The sequence below is a fragment of the Podarcis filfolensis genome, assembly GCF_964270895.1.
Source record: "Podarcis filfolensis genome assembly, chromosome: 3".
Classification (NCBI taxonomy): Eukaryota; Metazoa; Chordata; class Lepidosauria; order Squamata; family Lacertidae; genus Podarcis; species Podarcis filfolensis.
In genome coordinates, this window is record NC_139606.1 from 98,410,964 (window position 1) to 98,428,076 (window position 17,113).

The 17,113-nt window shown below is 40.0% G+C and overlaps 1 protein-coding gene across 3 annotated transcripts in view; it reads left to right on the forward strand.

The window, feature by feature from the left end:
* Positions 1 to 17,113, forward strand: part of UBR2 (ubiquitin protein ligase E3 component n-recognin 2) — a 57,169-nt gene that overhangs the window by 26,090 nt on the left and 13,966 nt on the right. For 2 of the 3 annotated variants that reach the window (XM_083604763.1, XM_083604762.1), the window contains exons 18-34: positions 874 to 939; positions 1,712 to 1,834; positions 2,340 to 2,403; positions 3,331 to 3,455; positions 4,127 to 4,179; positions 5,199 to 5,301; positions 6,554 to 6,602; positions 7,281 to 7,435; positions 7,550 to 7,652; positions 9,354 to 9,463; positions 9,557 to 9,637; positions 10,241 to 10,422; positions 10,909 to 11,108; positions 11,618 to 11,711; positions 12,800 to 12,961; positions 16,357 to 16,454; positions 16,690 to 16,768. In XM_083604763.1, coding sequence (XP_083460889.1) covers positions 874 to 939; positions 1,712 to 1,834; positions 2,340 to 2,403; positions 3,331 to 3,455; positions 4,127 to 4,179; positions 5,199 to 5,301; positions 6,554 to 6,602; positions 7,281 to 7,435; positions 7,550 to 7,652; positions 9,354 to 9,463; positions 9,557 to 9,637; positions 10,241 to 10,422; positions 10,909 to 11,108; positions 11,618 to 11,711; positions 12,800 to 12,961; positions 16,357 to 16,454; positions 16,690 to 16,768 — 1,847 coding nt within the window. The remainder of the gene's footprint in view (positions 1 to 873; positions 940 to 1,711; positions 1,835 to 2,339; positions 2,404 to 3,330; positions 3,456 to 4,126; positions 4,180 to 5,198; positions 5,302 to 6,553; positions 6,603 to 7,280; positions 7,436 to 7,549; positions 7,653 to 9,353; positions 9,464 to 9,556; positions 9,638 to 10,240; positions 10,423 to 10,908; positions 11,109 to 11,617; positions 11,712 to 12,799; positions 12,962 to 16,356; positions 16,455 to 16,689; positions 16,769 to 17,113) is intronic. The other variant, XR_014545797.1, reaches the window with a different exon arrangement.

The following is a 17,113-nucleotide window of genomic DNA, read 5'->3' on the forward strand; positions in this document are numbered from 1 at the left end:
TCTGAAATACTATTGCATAAGGAGTTAATTGTCCTAGATCAGTAGCTCACAGCATAGCTGTGTGTTATGCTTCCTAGAGAGATAATAACATGGGGGGGGGGACTGTGTGCTCCCATTTTTTTCCTGGGTCTTCAAATATTTCTGTCCTTGTTTGGTTGCTAAACATGTTTACCAAGAAGCAAGTCAATCTGAACTCGTGATTTCTTGTTCCACCCTGTATGTACAGTGAACAAGAAAGTTAAAGTTCTCTGTTCCTGTAAACTGTCATGCAAGATCTGTTTATGTATATAAACATTGTAAATAGATATAATCATTTTTCATCCTAAGGGGTTTTTTTTATATAAAAAAAATAGTAGTAAAATACTAAATAAGCTGCAGGCAACTTATGCTAGACCCACAAGTTCCTGATCAGCAAGTTGGGAATGCAGCAAGCATTAGCATGTCCAGACACAATTTCTGGTATCTGCGCATGCGCAGACGCAATTTCCAGCGCCACTCAGCAAGTTGCCGGACTGCACCGGTTTAGCGCAGCACGCGGGGGACTTGCCAAGCGGGTGGCTCGGTTCAGGGGCGGCTTGTGGGCCGGTAAAACGGTCTTTGTGGGCTTCATCCGGCCCATGGGCCGCACATTGCCGACCTTCTTTAAACCATGGCTTGTATGTAATTACAAGATGAGATTTACGAAAATCGGAAGTAAACCCAGCAGAAGTTCTTCTCCCAGCTGTGTGGCAGAAAGAGAGGGGAGGTTGGGGTGAGCAGGAAAGGCTTTATTCAGGTTCATTCTGGTTATGCAAATCTCTTTCTGATCTGTATCTTGTATTTCATATGAATTACCTATTCAATTATGAAAAACTTATCTTTGCTCCTCCACAGATATACTACTATCATAATGTGAAATGCAGAAGAGAGATGTTTGACAAAGATATAGTAATGCTTCAGGTAACATTAATGTCATTTTGATGTATGTGTGCTCTTTCCTGTTGCCTAAATATGGTTGTTAAAGGACCCTGAGACGTCACTACTCTGATTGCTTTCTTTAGAAAGGTGGTTTCTTAGGATGCTTTCTCACATTTTCGTATTTGTTTTGAGATGTTTAGAAAATAATTTATTATTTAGGTTCTGTTTAGGTGGCTGAAGGATCCCCAGTATCGTAGTATTTTATGCCTAGATGCATATTTTGCTTCTCTACTTGGTTTCAAACTCAGCGTGTCCTGAACCTGAGGCATGATGCTTCAGTAAAAATCCTCACATACCTGTATGTAAGAGGTGTATGGTTTTCTGTGACTTGTCCTCTTGCATGCACCTACATCTAAAATCCGTGTTCACACTTTGGAGAAGTCTCTCATTGTATTTTCAGCTAAGGGAGCTGCCATGTTTGGGTTATGAACATGTTGTATATGAAAAAATTATAAACAGAACCAGTAATAAGCACAACTACAAAATTTTGAAAAGGCATCTGTCAATGTTGCTACTTATTCTTAAAATGGACAAAAATAAAAAGGGCTGTTTTGTTAAGTCCTGTGTTGCTTCCTAGGCAAAGTCTAATGAAGATTTGCGTTCATAAATTAAGGAATATTTCCAGCATTGCATAGTTTGTCGCACTATAGTATCCATGTTTCCAAAACAAGCATGGAACGCTTATTTTTAAAAGGCAGAAACTTTTCTTATTTTCACCTAGTCAGTGTAATAAATACATTTAAAATTTCATTAGACAGGTGCATCCATGATGGATCCAAATCACTTCCTGATGATTATGCTGAGTCGCTTTGAACTTTATCAGATATTTAGTACTCCGGATTATGGCAAAAGATTCAGTTCTGAAAACTCCAATAAGGTAAGCTATGAGCTGTTGAAAGTTATGCATCATTTTTAAAAAAATGCTGCAAATGGATTACTGTACATTAGACTTATTTTATAATAAGAAATCTATAGCATATTTGTAAAAGTTTTCCTCATACAATGACTGCATTCACACGTAATGCTATACTATGCTTTGTTAAACAAACCGCAAGTTCTGCTATAGACAAGCAAACCAGCTGTGACTGGTTTCTCCAAAGCTTGGTTTGTTTTCCATCTCTTCTTGCCTCGTGCTTCTATAGCTTGACACACGTCTGGAGTGGTATAACCAAGTGAAGTTTGGTTAAGCAAGACTGTTCCATTCAGACATAGAGTCAAACCATGGTTCGTATGGTTTTGTGTCATGCTTACCAGAAAATGAACCATGGTTAGTCTGCTGGCCTGGGTTTGGATGTTCAGACGAACTATACTTTGCCTATACAGTCACGGCTGAACGTTCTGTGTAAACTAGGCCACTGAATATATTTTTCCTTTTCTTTCAGGATGTGGTTCAACAAAATAATACACTTATTGAAGAAATGTTGTACCTAATTATAATTATTGTTGGTAAGTTTGTTGTCTATTTCAGTTTATGTGTTATGGATTGAATGGGTTTGGAAACCAGGAGTGTGCACTGACCACAAAATAATGGTTTGGATCCCAATTCAGCACTTCAGAAATCAGTTTGCCTTAACCTGAATCAATTTGTAGCTGGCCAGTTCAGCTAAGTTCCACCTGAGACCTGCTCCATTCCTCTGCTGTTCACTAGTGGGAAATGAAAAAATGCCTTTAAATTCTTTCTTTTTGACAGAACTAGGTGAAATTTACAGGCACCCTCCAGAGAATATGATACCCACTGTATTACAGAAAATAAGTTTAGGAGCTTTCATGTTGGGTACTATAAAAAAAAATATTTTGAAAATGTCTTAACTGTTTTTGGGTGGAATTGAAAGAAATTTGTAGACACGTCACCCATTTAGAAGGCAAATATTATGCCAAACTTCAGAAGCTCAGCTGAAGGGGTAGCCATTACAGTTTTAGGGTATGCAAAAAACCCCACACCCCTAACTTAACCTTCCCTAGTGGTTTGTGGGCAATTGCTCTAAAAATTGGAGACTCAGGGGAAGTGTCCTTTGGTAAGATGAATGTCAAATTGGAGACAACTAGGTCCAAGGACTTCCGTGCTAGGCATCTTTTTAAAAGTTGATTTGGCAATTGGTGTTCTTCACCGCTCTGGTGTTTGCTCTCTCATCAGCCCACCCTGTCAGTATGGTAAGCTTAGATACATTGCTTTTAACTTCAGCAAGCCCTTGTCTGCAGCATTTTTCAATGTCTGGATCGCCATGGCACACCAGCCATGCTTTCTTTTCTTCTGTGTATAATCTGCATAGTGGCTTAATGTGTCTTTATCTAGCCAGGCAGAAAACATAACACATGAATGGTTAATAAAAGGAATTGATCCCTGTTTGCTGTAATTATGGATTTATTTTGCAGGAGAGAGATTTATCCCTGGTGTTGGACAAGTCACTGCTACAGATGAAATCAAGAGGGAGATCATCCATCAACTGAGCATCAGGCCCATGGCACACAGTGAATTAGTAAAAGCATTGCCTGAAGATGTGAGAATCACTAAAAATACATTCAATGCAGTGGATGAAAGAACTTTTGGAATTGTGATTGGCTTCTGTGGAGACGGGAGGAGAGGTTCAGTTTTCATGGCGGGCGTAGAGAAAATTGTTCCTATGGGACACAGTGTCTTTCTAGCCAATAGGCTTTTGTGTTCTTCTTTGACTCTTTCCTATAATTTAATGCTGCCTAGAAATCTGTCAATACCGTATGTTAAACTTTCTTAGCAACTTGAAGTCATTTTGCTGCCGTTGGGAGTGAAGACGTGGTGAGAGAGCTTGCAGTACTGTGAGGGGAAAATGGATGTTTGGTGAGGGGTGTGTGCAGAAGCATGGCTAGAGCTAGTCGTCAAATTGTTTTGTATCTGCATTGCTGCATCCTAACGGGGTAATATATATAGCGGTGAGCTATGGCCGCTGTGGAAGGTCAAACAACAGGAAAGTGGCCAACCGCTTTCTGCCAAGAGCAGAAATTGTGGTATCCCACCACATTTGCAAGGTAGGATAGAGAGCATGATCCTGAGATAGGACCAAAGTATCCTTTCAGATTTTTAAATTTTGATGGTGATTATAGATATACCAGTGTTCTAGTGGAAATATTTGGGAAGTAGTTGCTAGTCATAGGCATATCCAGTGATTTTCTGTTCCTTTTTAAAATTATGCAGGAGAACAAGGAGACTGGAATGGAAAGTGTGATCGAAGCAGTTGCCTGTTTCAAGTAATGTCCTTTCTGCAATCGTCTTTCTAAATGTGTAAAATAACAACAAAGCATAGCCTTCTTGTTTGTTTGTTTTTTCAGTTTCTTCATAATGAGTTACCAGGATGGGTTACACAATTTAAAAATACATCATGCAACAGATTGCTTAAGGCTATTCTTAACTGCATTCATAAGACAGTAAATGCTTTGAATGAACAGTTTGCAACATACATACTGGCAAATCTGACAAGGTGTATAGGAACACTGTTTGCCAAAAGTAGTTGTTGACAAACAAACCCTTCTTTTTTTAAAAAAAAATGTATATACAAATTTGTGAAAGAAGGGTAACATCCAACATAGCCAGAGATACCATCCCACCTCAGGGTTTCTCCTTCTGGCAGGTTGGGGTTTCCCTTGAACATATTTTGGGGGTGAATGAAGGCTGGGGAAGGGAGAGGAGAAACCAACAGCAGAAGCAGATTTTAATTATACAAGCAAGTGGGCATCACTGGATTTTGCTTAAAAAAATACATACAAAAAACTTCAAAAGGGTGTGCCATGTTAGCCTTTTGCAGGAAAAATTAAAATTAAAAGCTAACCAATTAATTATGGTCTAAACTTTTGTGCATTAAAATCCATGTCATCACATGTACTATTCTTCTGATGAAGAGGACCTCTAACCCTCAAAGGTTTCTGCCATAATAAGTTTGTTCATTTTTAAGATGCTACAGGACTCTTTGTTATATAGAAGGAAATAAAAAGCAATAAGGAAGGAAGGAAGGAGTACTGTAAAGGGAAACAATAGCTGTCTCTCTTCCTGCCTACACACCTACCAGAAAGAAACTGTATATGAATCCCTTAAGAGAGTACTACTGGTGCTTCTAGTGCAGTAGTTAAAAGGATAAAACAAGGCCTGAATAGGCTAGTATCCCTCGTTCTTGAGTTTTCAAAGGGCTTGCTATTTCATATACATGGAACCTTTTTAGAAGCAATGTTCAGTTATTAAGGTGTGAATTCTAAGTGTTCTGTTTGTGTTTTAGGAAACCAGGACTAACAGGCAGAGGATTGTATGAGCTGAAACCAGAATGTGCTAAATACTTCAATTTATATTTCTATCATTTTTCAAGGGCAGAGCAATCCAAGGTAACAATGAAATATAAATAAATTGTATTTTCAAGGGCAGAGCGATCCAAGGTAACAATGAAATATAAATAAATTCTCTGCCTGAGCTTTTCAACCAGCTGTATTGCCCTCTTTCTCATTCAATTCCTCCTCATTCAATTCCCCCCAACCTGAACTCAAGATGCTAACACTCTATCCTAACTGCACTGTTCGTACAGTAAAGGGAGTGCTCTCTGCAGCCACTGCAGGAAGAAACACACTAAAATTATGCAGAGACTTCTCTGCTGTTAAGTAGCCTCAGGTCCTTTCATTTTGCATTAAATTCCAAAATATAAGTTTACAGCAATAAATCAAACTTAATGAAATTCCTAACTTGTAATGTTGACTGGAAGGTCTCGTTTTCAGAACTAGAGATCTTCCGTCAAAGGTTTGAATGGGTTGCTCAAATCAGTATGCAGAATTAAGCTTTGTTGCCCACTTAAGTCCCTGGTCTCAAGCCTTTGAAGGTTCCTCATTTGTCTACCTGTTACTTGCCATCAGCACATAACAGTTCCTTTGCCTATGTGAAGCTTTTGCCCAGTCCTCCTTTGTTTTTCTTATTGCCCCTTCTGTCCCATTTCCTTCAGACTTCTGCATTTAACTGGAAAAGGGAATTGAAAATATAAAGGTGTGGGTTGGAAAACCTAGCCCATACGAGCACTTTGAGATTCCTGTTGATCCATCTGATATGACCAAATAATCTGCTATTGTTTGATCTGCCAGTGGCCTGGCATTGAGTTTTTGCTGAACCACATTTCTGTTACCAGGAAAACATTGAAAGTAATACTGGGAAATATCAAAAAATAAAGCTTCTTGCATTACCTAAAGCTACTTCTTGGAATTCATGCCAGGCAACAAAATGTAAAAACCCAGATGTAAACAGGAATTGTGTTTTGGCTGAACCACATTTCTGTTACCAGGAAAACCTTGAAAGTAATACTGGGAAATATCAAAAAATAAAGCTTCTTGCATTACCTAAAGCTACTTCTTGGAATTCATGCCGGGCAACAAAATGTAAAAACCCAGATGTAAACAGGCCTGCTACGAAAATAAACAAAACTGCTAACAAATCAGTCTTTTATAACAATGAAGCCTGAGTCAGAGTAGCACTCAATGTAATGCAGAAAAATAGAAGAGGAAAGTAAATGGCAGTGTCTGTTAATTTTGCAGAAATAATATTGTTGCCTTCAGCGTTTGGAAAATTTAAAATATACGTATTTCTTTTTTTTATAAGGCGGAGGAAGCCCAAAGGAAAATAAGGCGACAAAACCGGGAAGATACAGGTACCTGTCTTGCTAGTGTATGAGGGTATCCTCAGTTGTCTCTGCTTTTTAAAATGTCATCAAAAATCAAGTTGGCACTGAGCTTGATTCAGGATTTAAGAAATTTGCAACAATGTGTACATTCTTGCAAAAAAAAAAAAGTTTGAAATTTTCTTGCTGCCTGTAGGATTATAGAAAATGAAGGCTATGGAAAGACTTCCCTTGAGATTTGCAAAAACAAATACTGCACATCAGAATGGTGTGGCTGCTCCTTCATACTTGGATCCTTTGCTGTCCAGTATTGTTTGGATAGTTGAAATCCCATGAAGTTCCTGTGTTAGTTCCGCCAGCCCTTATAAGAAATGGAGAGGTGACATGGAAACATTGCATGTGATCTGTGCCGCATGATTTCATTCATCGGCAGTTCTTAGGAACAGCATAGGATCCGGATATGGGAGAATGACAACAGAACTGCTTTGATTCTCTAAGATCAGGAAATAGGTTGCAGTCTTATACCCACTTACCTGAGAGTAAACCCCACTAAACTCAGTGAGTAGATGTTCTTGAAAGAACAAAAACTCCCGATGTCTTTTTGTCATCTTGAAAGGCTCCATGACATATTCTTAAATATTTCATACACATTTCAAAGTTTGCTGCAGCAGGGCTATACCATATTTCATTCATTTATTTCTATTTCAGCTCTCCCACCTCCTGTTCTACCTCCATTCTGCCCTCTGTTTGAAAGCCTGATCAATATTCTGCAGTGTGACGTCATGTTGTGCATTATGAGGACGATACTGCAATGGGCAGTAGAGCATAATGGCTATGCCTGGTCGGAGTCCATGCTTCAAAGGGTGTGTTTCAGCTTTAAACTCCAGCTGTTGTTAATTCACTTATAAATATTAGCAAATTGTATCAAAAGCTTTTCCTAGAAATATAAACTCTAAGCATGTTAATTTTTTGCTTAGGTTCTGCACTTGACTGGAATGGCCCTTCAAGAAGAAAAACAACACATTGAGAATGCTGATGAAGATAATGTAATAACATTTACCTTCAGTCAGAAGATCTCAAGTAGGTTGATAGTTGTATACGCATTGCAAACTTTGATTTTTCCCATAGTACCTCTGTTTATGCTCTTCTAAAATAACTGCATGTGAAAAGCTATTTATTAAACACGATACTGGAACTAACTTCAATGCTGCATTTATTTAAGAAAATACATACTTACTATTTCACTAGTAAAAAAGTGAACAAGAATAATATGTCTGTTTTTTCATGTGTTGTGACAGAAGCATTGGCTGTGTTTGTAGGCAACAATGAGCCAGATTTTCTGGCTTATCATGGTTTTCTGTACATGAACAGTGGGCTCCTGTGGGCTGCCCAATTGCTTCACTTGTCCCCTGATGTGAGCAAGGTAAACAAACCAGAGTTTTCCATTTCATCCATACTGGGATGTAATGCCAGGCAACCTTGAATCATGGTTTGTTGGCCTGCTGATTGTAATTTGCTAGGGAACAACAAACCATTATTTCCTCTGGCATAATGGGAAGCCAAGGCTTCCAGGTTTGTTTATCTTGCTCTTATAGGAAGAAATGAAGCAGGAATGATCAGGCCACAGGCACCAACAGGCCACTCATTGACAGCAAACCACAATATTATGCAAATAGGGCCCTTATGTTTATTACCATCCTTAATTTGCCATTCTGCCAGTTTGACATCAAAGGCAACTTGCAGGTACCAGACCTGTAAAACTAAAACACAAGAATAAAATTATACAAAGCACAGCATCTTATTGTATACAGTGGTACCTTGGTTTACGAACTTAATCGATTCCGGAAGTCCATTCTTAAACCAAAACCATTCTTAAACTGAGGCATGCTTTCTGTAATGCAGCCTCCCGCTGCTGGTGCCCTTCCACCGTTCGGATACCGTTCTTAGACCAAGGTAAAGTTCTCAAACCAAGACACTATTTCCGGTTTTGTGGAGTTTGTAAACCAAATCGTTCTTAAGCTGGACTGTTCTTAAACCAAGGTACCACTGTATATGAATTCTTATTTCCTTTTGGGTAAAATTTAGTGTAATGTGAGCAGAAAATCTGTTTAGGAGGGATCCCTATCCTTCCAGAGCAAATTTTGAGGGCACATGGGAGGCGAGGGAAGGTGAAGTCCCATTGTGTAAGAGGAAATCCATTCTGCTCACAAATGGACAAATTTGGATACACCCCTTCGTCTTTATGCCCAAGGGGTGCTTTACACACTGTTGGTTTTTAATAAGGAAACCTATTTTTTGTATGCTTCTGATAAATATGGCACTGTATTTGACTCAGGCACATAAACCAGGGAACAGATTGTCTGTGGCTCCCTGTGTAAAATGTACATTTGCCTCTGTGTAATGTTTGGACACTGTTCTCGAAGCTATGAACATGAGTTTGACCACGCTGCGGGAGGCAGTGGAAGACAGGAGTGCCTGGCGTGCTCTAGTCCATGGGGTCACGAAGAGTCGGACATGACTAAACAACAATGTTTGAAATGGTCTTCAGTTCCTCTGCTCTAATAATAATTTAAACTATTGATAAATTTCGCAATTCAGTGGGGGAAGCTTGAATGAAGGGGAAATGCACCACTTTGCTGGGATAGGATTTAAAAACAACATGTATCCTGTAAGTAAATACAGTTCCGCTATACTGAATTTAAGCTAACACGATGGAGTCAAACAAATAGAGCAAATGTGTATAGTAATAGTGTTGTTTCCTCTTACCTTTGTTTGAAACAGGGCCTGGTGAGACACCCCGCAATTCCCCAAGTATATTAGCAATGCTAGAAACTTTGCAAAATGCACCGCACCTGGAAGTCCACAAGGATATGATCAGATGGATACTAAAGGTAAATTGTGCTCCATCTTTTCTACATCTTTATGGGTAACAGAGGAATGTTACAATATTTAAATTGCAAACAATATGCATTTCCTCGTTCCAGACTTTTAATGCTGTTAAGAAGCTCAGAGAGAGATCTTCTGCAAGTCCTGTATCGGAGACAGAGGGAAATATTATGGAAGAGGTAAAAATAAAACCATTGAGTACTTAACCTAGTATTGACCATTCATTAAACACACATATCTTAATGGGCAGATTGAGGGGAATTTGTAGTGGGGGAGGAGTTTATGTTACCCATGTTGATGGGGAACCTGTGCCCTAAGGGCCTAAATTGGCAGTAGTAGTCAGTGGGGCAACTGTTGCCTAGCAGGAGGGAAAGAGGGAGGGAAAGGTCAGCTTGGTGTATACGCACCAGTGGAGCCATTCCGATACTCCTGGTGCATTAACACCACACCAACCTTGCCACTGCCTTGCCTCTACACCTCCTGATAAGCAGAAGCAACACAGGCAACAGGGTCAAATGAACACCACCACCCTGCCAACTGTAACTGCTAGTTAGGCCTGGCACAGATACATATTTGTCTCATGAGGCCATTTCTCATAAACCACATCCACATATCCCACAGCTGGCATAATATTTGACGTCAGGTGTGGGGCAAGTACAGAAAATTTGGCTTATTTTGCGCTGGGTTTTTTTTAATGTCAAGACACTCGTAAATTGTGGAATCTGCGCATAAACGAAGATCAGTTAAAATCTGCTGTGTTTGTTAACGTAACAACTTTGTAGAGCACACGAGATAAAGAAAAGGCCGAGAGAAAGAGAAAAGCCGAGATTGCCAGACTGCGCAGAGAGAAGATCATGGCACAGATGTCTGAGATGCAGCGACACTTCATTGATGAGAACAAAGAGCTCTTCCAGCAGACTATGGATGAACTTGAAACTTCTACCTCCAGAGTGCATGATAATAGGTAAGATGAAAGGGACAAGCAGTGTCTCTCCCTTTGTAGTAGACACTTCACTTTGTCATTGTGCAACGGCATTTTCACTCCAGCCAGTGTTCTTAAGCTTGGATCCTAAGAGTGTCATGTGCAAACAGAAGAGTTTCCAAACCAGTGGAGGATGCTGCTGGAAGAAGGACAGGAGAGGAGGGAGCCCTTAAACATCCACAATGACTTCTGCCAAAATAATATGGGATGTGCTTATGTATGCTTTGTGCTTTGAATTCTGGCACATCTAAACACTTTCAAAAGTGCTGCTTTTAACTGTGACGCTATGGAGAGCTCCTTAGATTATTTTTTTTTAAAAAAAAGTAGGACTCTTCTTAAAGTTTTCTTAAGGCATATGCTGCATCAAATTAAAATGTTTGCATTGGCAGCTGCATACAATGAACTGAACTATTGCCTTAGTTTGGAAAACATTCCAGTGAAATACTTACTAATATCATTTGATTCTAGTCCTTCAGTTTCAGATACCAAGCTTACAGCTTTGGGTCCTGAGCAAACTAAAGTGACTGCACAGAGGCAAGTTGTTACCTGTATCTTATGCCAAGAAGAACAGGAGGTTAAGGTGGATAACAGAGCCATGGTGCTGGCAGCATTTGTTCAAAGATCGACAGTCTTGTCTAAAAACAGAAGTAAAGTGATTCCAGATCCTGGTAAGTAGAGGCAATATTGTGATACTGGATATCCATCTATGTCGTTGTGTGTGATTTCGGTAGGTCTCCTAGATTGGAATAATAACTAGGAAGATTCCGTTCAACGTATGTATTTATATACTGTAGTTTTAATTCTATTAATGTTTAATTGTTTTTAATGGATGTTTTTTCTATGCTTTTGGTGATTCTTGCTTTTATCTGTAAGCCACCTTCAGCCACATCAGGGGAAAAGACCGTGTGTAAATAAATATATCATCATCATCATCATCAAATATTTAGAATCACCCTGGTTCTAGCTTAATGCAGAGGCCTTGGGCCACCAGGATTTTCCCAGTGGCTGAGTCTAGTGCATGTGTATTAGCCATGAGCTACATGGGAAATAAATTTTAAATAATTCTTTGATTTAAGATGTTAATTCCTTAATAATGTAAAAGTATTTTCAAAATCGATGTGAGTAAAATGTGCAGTTTTTCCTTCTAACGTTTTTCTTAAAATGTCTTTACATGCAGAAAAATATGATCCATTGTTCATGCACCCGGACCTGTCCTGTGGAACATACACTGGTAGCTGTGGACACATTATGCATGCCCACTGCTGGCAAAGGTAACTTTCATTTTAAACCTTTAAGAGATGTCAATTTAGCGCAGTTTTCCTCTGTGGTCTGATGCACTTGGACTAAGTATTCATGTACAGCCACTAGAAGTAATTCATGATGTCCCTGCCTGAGAAGTTGATCCCCCTTTTGATCATCTTCGAGTCCATGGCTGCATGTTACAGGCCTCATAACGTTTTGGCTCTACGTATAGTGCATATCTGCAGACTGATCAGAAGGTCAGGTGAAGATTAGGGTCACTTTGGGCAGCAGACTGCCTACCTGTTAATGGGGCAGAGAAGAATTTTTGAGACAGTGGTTTTATTTTGTAACAAATCTCTAACAGGAACAAAGCTTAGGAGCAAGACTTGGATGAAGGGAAGAAAAGGAAACTGACTGACCAATCCGAGAGCAAATAAAAGCATTTTACCTATAACCACCCCTACACCAGAAGAATGCTTAAATTTTCTTCGTACAAAAAAGTTTCTGTAGTAAACTCCATTTTGTCTCTATATATTTTAACATTTTGAAGACAAATGTAAAGTATGGCTGAGAGAACACTACATCTTTAAAAAAAATGCTGCAACTTCACTGTTCATTAGCCTGAAATAAATTGAGTTGCTGCAGTCTTGCATAAGAAAAATTAAATTAGGTAAAGAACATTTGCACTCCATGTCTCACTATTTCCTTTATTCCTCTAACCTTGGTGAAAGGAAACTCGTGTGTTTTATCATCATTCTTCCCAAGTATGCATGCATTCCCCAAGCATATACTAATGTTAGGTTATGTATGTCCAGCTGTTTTTGACCTTGCTCATTGAGCTTATTTCTAAAGGTGTGCCCAAATGGAAAGGTTTCATCGCAGTGAATTCCCATTTTGAGACATGCTTCCTGCTGGTGATACTATTCTTGTATTGAAGTGTCCCATAATTGAGAGGTTCTGTGTGCTGCATTTGGCTGGCCAGTACTGCAAACCTTCTAACAAGGACTTGACACTCTGGAGAAGATGTCTTTTGTGTTGATGAAGGCAGCAAAGTAGCGTTCAGTGGTATCTTGTGGAATTCATTTTGCAAAGCTTTAACTTATGCTTCTCCCCAAAGGTATTTTGACGCTGTACAAGCAAAAGAGCAAAGGCGACAACAAAGATTACGTGTGCACACAAGTTACGATGTAGAAAATGGTGAATTCCTTTGTCCCCTTTGTGAATGTTTAAGCAACACGGTCATCCCTCTACTTCCTCCTCCAAGGAGTTTGTTTAACAGGTCAGTTACCCTTTCTTAGCTACTCTGTTGGTTTGATTAAAAAAACCTAGTACTTCTTTCCTGAAGGATGGGGGGGACCACCCAGAACTGATTTTGAGGATTGGTCCCAAGAGCTGCAGGAAAGGGGGGGGGCGTAATAGAGGGAAAAATCACCTCTGTTAGTGGATGCCGCTTGTTTGTTCAAAAGATCTGGTGCAAGGGCACAAATTGGATGCAACTCTGGAGAGTTTATTGTTTTTGTCTGTGTTATAGTAGCCTTGTATTTTTAACGTATTACCTTCTGGGCTGTGTTACATTTTAACGTGTAGTGGGAGAAAACAGACTGTATTGATTGCCGACTAGATGGGTAGATTGAAGCCTGCTGACACATTCGGGTTCAAGAGTTTTATGATGAAGTGCTGCTGCAATTGTCAGAACTATTAAGCCATGAAGTTGTATCAGTGTTGCCAGCAGAATACTTCTGCTCCAACAACTGGACTTCCCCTTCCTTTCCTCTCCCCAGGATTCCCCACTCCATGCACTCTCAAAACCTGCCCCAGAGGGTTGGGGAAGACTGTGAAGCAGATCCTGGCAACACACAGGGACTGCAGCAGGGAGGAGAGGGAGGAGAAGTCCCATTGCATTAGCACAACTCCCTTTTCACATTTTTAGGATACAACCATATATATTTAGAAGCCTATTTTATTTTAAAAGCATTTTATCTTAATGTTTAAAAAATGTTGTCCATTAAGGGCAACATTAATGCTTTATGTTGTCACAGATTACTGAGATATCTCTTAACATACGTAGTCCTAACGTATGACTGGTGCTCTGTTGTAAAAGTTGTGCATGCTTTCAGCTTGTTTTGGTTTGCCCTAGCAAAAGCTGCAAAAGATTGGCAAAGCAAAGTCGCACGTGGCAAAATCTTAGCGCTGATAGGTAAACATCAGTAATCATATGCTTAATAGGTCAGAGAGCTGCATTAAAAGATTTGCTGTGCCAGAGTAGAATCCGTCACACTCGCCCTCTAATCCTCATGACATAGTTGTTGTTTTTCTTCTTATGTTGAATGCTGGCTTCTGCATGATGGCCACAGGAAATGACAAATACTTTTGGAGAAACTGAGACTAATTCTCCTGAGGAAACAGCTCTTAACATAATCCATTTGATTTCTGATAGTAATTGTGGCGATCACATAGGGTCCCCGGATGTTTAACGGTCTATTGATCCCTGTGCCACCACTGTGCTTGCTTCTCCGCTGCCACCAACCCGTTACTCTCTGGTAAAACACTGAGTCCAGACAGTTCTTAAAAGTGAACCAAAAAACAAGTTTATTTTACAAACATTAACAAGTTTATGGTTTCTCAGATAATATTCCTGTCAGTATCTTAACTTTAGTTTTTTTACCGGCCTATACCTTCTTAATACCTTCTGCCTGGTTATCTCAACTGTTTGACTGACTCCTCTTAACAAATTCTCTCACTCTCTCATACCAGACTAGCCCAAGCCACAGACTTATCTTCTCTGTCTCTTCTAACTCCAGACTGTCTTCTCAACCACCCTAACTCTAACTCTCTCTCCAAAAAAACCCTCTGTGCTTAAACCTTATACACAGTTAACTCTGCCCCTTGGGTTCTCATTGGTTAGTCATTTTACAATTAGTTAACCCTTTCCTTATGAACCCAGTATGATGTCACACACCTAGGAGGGCAAACACCACAGTAATCCATTGTGTTTGCTGCCTCCGAGTCTGAGATACAACATGTTTAACATCTAGTAGTGGTGGTTCAGAGAAAAAAAAAATGTATTAGATTCAGACCTGCTGTGACTTGGATCTAGCAGATACACTCACTGGAGAAAGGAGAGGAGCATTTTATTTTATTTTTGCTATTCCCTTTCCTGCACCACCTTCCATCTTGTTCCATAGTATGGGACCCATCTGCAGGAAGCATGGGGGTCTTCAGGGCAAAGGGGGGATTGGCAAAAATCAACCTCTCTCTCTCTCTCTTCTGCCCATGGAAGCATCCCTTTAGCAGACTTCTTCTTCGTGCAACTATAGATCCAACCCAAGATATTTATAAATGCTAGTATTAATTTATACAAGTATATGAAAGCCTGGAGTATCTTTGGTCGTTTCACAGAATCATAGTTGGAAGGGACCCGAAGGGTCTTCTAGTCCAACCCTCTCCAATGCAGGCATGTCAGCTAAACCACCCGTGGCTGATGGCCAGCCAACCTGTGCTTAAAAACCTCCAAGGAAGGAAAGTCCACAACCTCCTGAGAGAGTCTGTTGCATCGGCAAGTTCTTCCTGATGTTTAGTCAGAATCTCCTTTCTTGTAACTTGAATACTCCATTGATTCGGGTCCTACCCTCCAGAGCAGGAGAAAACAAGCTTGCTCAGTCTCCTCTTCTCGAGGCTAAAAACATACCCAATTCCATCAGCTGTTTCTCATAATGCTTGGTTTCCTACCACTGGTTGCATTGCTGGGTCTTAGCATTGTGTCTCTTGTTCACCCTCTAGCAGAGTTATGTAAGAGCATGATAGAAAAACAATTCAGGAAACTGACTTTGGTAGGGAATGGGATGGAAGTGCATTGCCCCTCTCTTCTTGTCCAAGAGTTCTTGAATTGGTGAAGAAATCACCCGTGCTGCACAAGGCCTGCATTCCTGATAGAATAGAATCATAGAATCATAGAGTTGGAAGAGACCACAAGGGCCATCGAGTCCAAACCCCTGCCAAGCAGGAAACACCATCAGAGCACTCCTGACATATGGTTGTCAAGCCTCTGCTTAAAGACCTCCAAAGAAGGAGACTCCACCACACTCCTTGGCAGCAAATTCCACTGTCGAACAGCTCTTACTGTCAGGAAGTTCTTCCTAATGTTTAGGTGGAATCTTCTTTCTTGTAGTTTGGATCCATTGCTCCGTGTCCGCTTCTCTGGAGCAGCAGAAAACAACCTTTCTCCCTCCTCTATGCGACATCCTTTTATATATTTGAACATGGCTATCATATCACCCCTTAACCTCCTCTTCTCCAGGCTAAACATGCCCAGCTCCCTTAGCCGTTCCTCATAAGGCATTGTTTCCAGGCCTTTGACCATTTTGGTTGCCCTCCTCTGGACACATTCCAGTTTGTCAGTGTCCTTCTTGAACTGTGGTGCCCAGAACTGGACACAGTACTCCAGGTGAGGTCTGACCAGAGCAGAATACAGTGGCACTATTACTTCCCTTGATCTAGATGCTATACTCCTATTGATGCAGCCCAGAATTGCATTGGCTTTTTTAGCTGCCGCGTCACACTGTTGTGCTCATGTCAAGTTTGTGGTCAACCAAGATGTTGGACCTGGGGGATTGTTGTATCGTTTATGTAAAAATATGACTTGAAAACACATATGTATATGTTTGTTCTTGACAGGTTAGATTTTTCAAGTCAACAAAATCTTGCTCAGTGGATAAGAACAATATCTCAGCAAATCAAAGCATTGTGTATGCTTCGAGATCAGGAAAGTGCTAGTAAGTGAATTCTTCTTACATTATCACACTTCTCAGGAAAAGGTGGTGAAAAATAGTGTGTTTGCTGTTCAGGTTCAAGGGATTTTTCCTTTTGGGTATCTAATTGGCAATGAGACTGTTCTGATGGTCTCTCTGTTGGCAAGAGTGCTTTTTTCTACAGTTTGTAGAGTGCAGACATCATGAACAATAGTATTAACATGCCAGTAAAGTAATGTATCATTTGCTTACCTTTCAGATAAACCCTCTTGTAGTAGCTCAGAAAAAATGGATGAACTGCAACTACCTGAAGGGTTTAGACCAGAGTTCCAACCAAAGTATGTATCTGTTTATTAATAATGAACTTCAAATTGTCCTGCTACCAATTTAAATACAGTTTGTTCAGCACTAGCAGGCCAGGGGCATGTAAGAACTCTTTTATAAGCTACAAGACAAAATATACACATTTTGGCATTTTTAATTATAAAATGCATGTGGTGTTCATAACATTTACAGAAGCCAAATGGATATGATGTGAGTTTCTTGACTTGTCTTTTATTTTAGGATGAGCAACTGTGGTTGGAAAAAAAGCAAAACATCCAGACACTGGGTGATATCCAGTGTTAGTCATACTCAGAGTAGATTATTTTATTTTCAGTGGGTATATTCTGTGTATGACTGAC